The sequence below is a fragment of the Balaenoptera ricei genome, chromosome X, assembly GCF_028023285.1.
Source record: "Balaenoptera ricei isolate mBalRic1 chromosome X, mBalRic1.hap2, whole genome shotgun sequence".
Taxonomy (NCBI): domain Eukaryota; kingdom Metazoa; phylum Chordata; class Mammalia; order Artiodactyla; family Balaenopteridae; genus Balaenoptera; species Balaenoptera ricei.
The window spans coordinates 44,162,512-44,166,459 of record NC_082660.1 but is presented as its reverse complement, the minus strand read 5'-3'; the positions used below and the strand labels follow the sequence as shown (position 1 = coordinate 44,166,459).

Genomic DNA, 3,948 nt, shown 5'->3' with positions numbered 1-3,948 from the left:
TTTGTTTTCAGATTTCATCTTTTTAATCAACTCGGTGAAAGACATCCTAAACGCTACATGAAACACAACAGAATATTTTTTTCTTCCAGTATTAAAAAAAAATGACACACAAATATTTTTAAGAAACTTCTATATAATCAAGGCAGAGATCTGGAGTAAAAAACACCTCTAAGTAATCATGTTCTTCATTTCTTATAGTTACAGTCAGAAATTGCTTCCTAATCATGATTAAACATTGTGTACAGGTGTTTAAAATGTTCCTAGATGCACATTATTTAAAAAAATCAGTCTGGCCAAACATTTTTTGCCAGAACCAACATTCCTGAGAGCCCGAACTAAAAAACTGGTAAAAAAGGAAAAAATATCCAGACTCCACAAACGTCTCAGAATTTGTCTTTAAATGGGAGAAAAATTTAAAAAAACACATGGAACTTTCTGAAAGGTCTTTAACAAGCTACCTTGGGAGCTCTACTCAAAAAAAAAAATTGATGTAACTAAAACAGATGTTTCAGTGCAGCTCCAAAAATCTTTATAAATACAGCCATTTGGAGGGATGGTCCTGGATCAGAAGAAGTTTTATTCCTTGTGTATCTGAGAACAGTAAGAAGGGGGAGAATTGTGATGTTGGGAATAGGCTAACATGCTCACTTCCCAGGGTTGATGAGGATGCTGAAAGGCTAGACAACAGGGACACCCCTCCACCTCTTTCATGCTCAATAGGAGTAGATGATTACAGACAAAACAGGTTTGACACCCCACCCCCACCCCGCGCCAAAGCAGACTAGCCTTTAACAGGCACCTGAGAGCAAGGCCTAGGAATGGTGTCAGGTGGGCTTGCTGAGGTATGCATAGGCAGGAGAAAAATGAGAGGGACAGGACTGGTACACAGAAGTCTGCTCGGTGGCAACACAGAAGCCTCACCTACATTAGGTGTGCATGCCTCATCTCAGTTGTCATAATTATCCCTGTAATTTCCTCCTGAGTAGCGGTCATAACCACCCTGGCTTCTGGGAAAAAACATACAGAGTAGTATCACAGGAACATCTTATATACACCTTCTGATAATACTAAAAACCACGTATACTTACAAATCCTGTCACATTTTTTATGTACTATAATATAAACTTTAACGTGTAAAATGAGATATATTAAACATGAATACGAAGTAAACATCAAATAATCCCATCATGTATAATTTAAGTATAGCATTTTAAACCATATTAAACATTAGTACACACAATTAATCAAAACAGTACAATAAACATGTGTCACCGTCTACTGTACATTGCAATTATATGACCTAATAACTTGTTGTTATATTTAACCCAAATTATTGTTTCACACTTATTTTGTAGTTTCATTATAATTTGTAAAAGCAAACACTAGTAGCACCACAGTAAGAAATGTATGAATACTCAGGCAGCTGAGCTGAGATCTTGGGGAGAGGGAAGAGCACCACCAGAGTACCCCAACCCCTTGGCTACCCACCTGCCGCCATAGTCTCTGGACCTTCCATATCCATATCCATATCCTCCAGGTCGGCTGTCATACCTGCCACTTCCATAGCCCTGGTCCCCACCACCTACAGCAGATAAAAAATATTCAAATGGCAATTGTCCAGCAGGCAACTCTCCTCCATATCCCATGATCAAACTTACCACTGCACTTACCTCTAGAGTAGCTGCGACCACGCCCATAGGCCCCAAAGGCACCCCCTCTTGTTCCCCGGGCCGACTTGCCCGCGTGGTCTACACGGATCTGACGACCGTCCAGAGACTAGGTGTGGGGAGACACAAGGAGGATGGATGGGTTGGTGGTCAAACAGAGCAAGGATGAGGTAAGAGCGGGCTGTGCAGGTGGGCAAAAGAGCCCAGAAATTCCTGCTGGGCACCAGCTTCTGGGTGCCACATTCCAGAACAAGCTCCTTTGACCAGAATGGCTTTATCAGGAGCTACAGAATCCCACAAAATGACCTGAATCCACCGTGTTCCCCCTGCTACTACTTACATCTTGACTGAACTCAGGTTGAGTTCTCCTCCCCACTCCTCTAAGCTGCCCGACTATTAGGGCTAGATAGACACCTCTCTTGGTTTGAGGCTTCAGAGTCCATCCCAGAAGACTCACGAGGTCCTCTCCGGGCCAGGCCCACAGGTCTGCAGACTCTACTACCTAAGCCCAGAGCAGGTCAACCATCCACAGGTGGCTTCTCGGCCTCATGCAGGACCAGTCGTCGCCTCCCAGGCAGCCCGGCTCTGTCTGCCGCTGCCCTCCACCCCCTAGAACAGAAGGCAGTCACGCTCCTGTGAGTGGGCACTGCGGAGCTTGGTGGCCGCGCTGCCCCTAGCAGACACAGAGGGAAAAACAGAAAGAATGGTCGAAGTGACAGATGGGAGCAGGGCCCCTATGCAGGTAGGCGGCCTCACCTCTCCATTCATGGCTCTCATGGCATCTGAGGCATGCTCTGGATTGGTGAAGGTGATGAAGCCAAAACCCCGGGATCGCTGAGTCTCCCGGTCCTTGACAACAACCACTGGAAAAGGGAGAGGGGAGAGAGTTAAGAGGACAAGTGGCAAAGCGTGTTGGACCCTCCTCCCACCAATCCTCAATGGAAAGTTATCGAGTTCTCAGTCTTAGACCTAGGGACAAAAGCAGGAGAGCATTAATGTAAAGGCCTGGGGTCCTGACCCTTTTTTCCTGTTTCCTGAAACGCATGGGCCCCAGACTTTCCTCCACACGCCGCCCCCATCACGTGTCTGGCCCATGTCTCACCCTCAGAAATAGGTCCGAAGCTGCTGAAGTGGTCTTCCAGAGCCTGCTCATCAGTGTTGAAGTTGAGCCCTCCCACGAAGAGCTTCCCTTCTTCAGAGGACATGGCGGTAAATTCAAGTCCTGTGGGAAGAATATGGAGAAGAGTGGAAGACGCAGTGTAGACGAGAGAAAGAGATTGGAGAAATGAGAAAAGACAAAGAGAGAAGAGAACACAGAAGAGACAAAAGAAACAAAATAAGGAGTAACTACGGAGAAACACAGAAAGGCCAAACAGGCGGGAACCTACGGGGCGAACTCAGCGAGGAAGCCATTTGGGGGCCGCCTTCGCGCATGCCCACAACATCCCCCGCCACCGCGCCCGTCATTTTGTGCGGCCGCGCATGCCCAGAACACCCTTGCGCTCCCTCCTCACCCGCAAAACAAGATGGCGGCGGTAACGTACGAAAACCCCCACCCCCACCCAGGTCTCCGCTGTCGCGCGGTCACCGCCACCAGCCACGCCGCCAGCCCCTCCCGGCTTTCCTCGCACTCGGATGTAGCGCGCCAGCCTCGCACCAACCAAAAAGTGTCACCTCCGAGCACGGGACCCACCCGCCCCGAAGAAGCCCAAGCCTACGTGTCAGAAGCCGGTACTCTCCCCACTCGCGCACCTCGCTCTCGCCCGGCGTGGCACACGTCAGTGGGGCGAGGAGCGGTCGCTCCGCAAAACACACGCTGCTTACCTGGAATTTAAGTAAAAGGCCGAAGAGACAGCTACCGCCAAGAAGCCGAGAGACTGGGAAGGGCGCCGCGCGGGAAGACTCCTGATAAAGCGTACGTAGCGTCACGTCACGGATCGTCCGCCACGCGTGCCGGCGTGCGCGCTCATTGGCTGAGGCCAGTGAGGGGGCGGGGTGGGAGGAAGGGGCGGGGTGGCAGGAAGGGACGGCAATGCAAAGGGATCGATGCGCTCAGCACGCTTCCGGGAATGGAGGCGAGGTTTGTGTAGTTTGTGCCCCCGGACATCAGCGTCTCTCCACAGGCCCCAGCCGTCTTCATCCCTTACACGCACGAGCCTTTTCGCTGTAACACCCATTTCCGTCCCGGACATCACCCTCACCATCCTTGACGTCGTCTCCCCCATTGGTTTTGACGTCTTCCTCTAGGTCCCTGAGGACATAATTACCGTCCTCTGATAAC

At 49.8% G+C, this 3,948-nt stretch overlaps 1 protein-coding gene across 2 annotated transcripts; it reads right to left on the bottom strand.

The window, feature by feature from the left end:
- On the bottom strand, positions 1–3,598 carry RBM3 (RNA binding motif protein 3). Of its 2 annotated transcripts, none has more exons than XM_059911092.1 (7): positions 3,492–3,598; positions 2,770–2,889; positions 2,424–2,530; positions 1,671–1,776; positions 1,489–1,582; positions 922–1,007; positions 1–591 (listed from the first exon to the last, which is right to left on the bottom strand). In XM_059911092.1, exons 2-6 carry the CDS (start codon positions 2,870–2,872, stop codon positions 947–949), a joined length of 471 nt encoding a protein of 156 aa, XP_059767075.1. In that variant the 5' UTR covers positions 2,873–2,889; positions 3,492–3,598; the 3' UTR covers positions 1–591; positions 922–946. The 2 variants fall into 2 exon arrangements, with proteins under 2 accessions (XP_059767075.1, XP_059767076.1); XM_059911093.1 differs by having other exon boundaries at positions 922–1,004.
- Between the last annotated feature and the right edge of the window lie 350 nt (positions 3,599–3,948).

Bases quoted from the DNA above. Each gene is read 5' to 3' on its own strand.
- RBM3 (XM_059911092.1), bottom strand. From the start codon at position 2,872: ATGTCCTCTGAAGAAGGGAAGCTCTTCGTGGGAGGGCTCAACTTCAAC. The intron at 1,777-2,423 runs GTGAGGCCGCCT...CCCCACACCTAG, and splicing joins TGAGAGCCATGAATGGAGAG to TCTCTGGACGGTCGTCAGAT. The intron at 1,583-1,670 runs GTAAGTGCAGTG...TATCTGCTGTAG, and splicing joins TGGTCGCAGCTACTCTAGAG to GTGGTGGGGACCAGGGCTAT.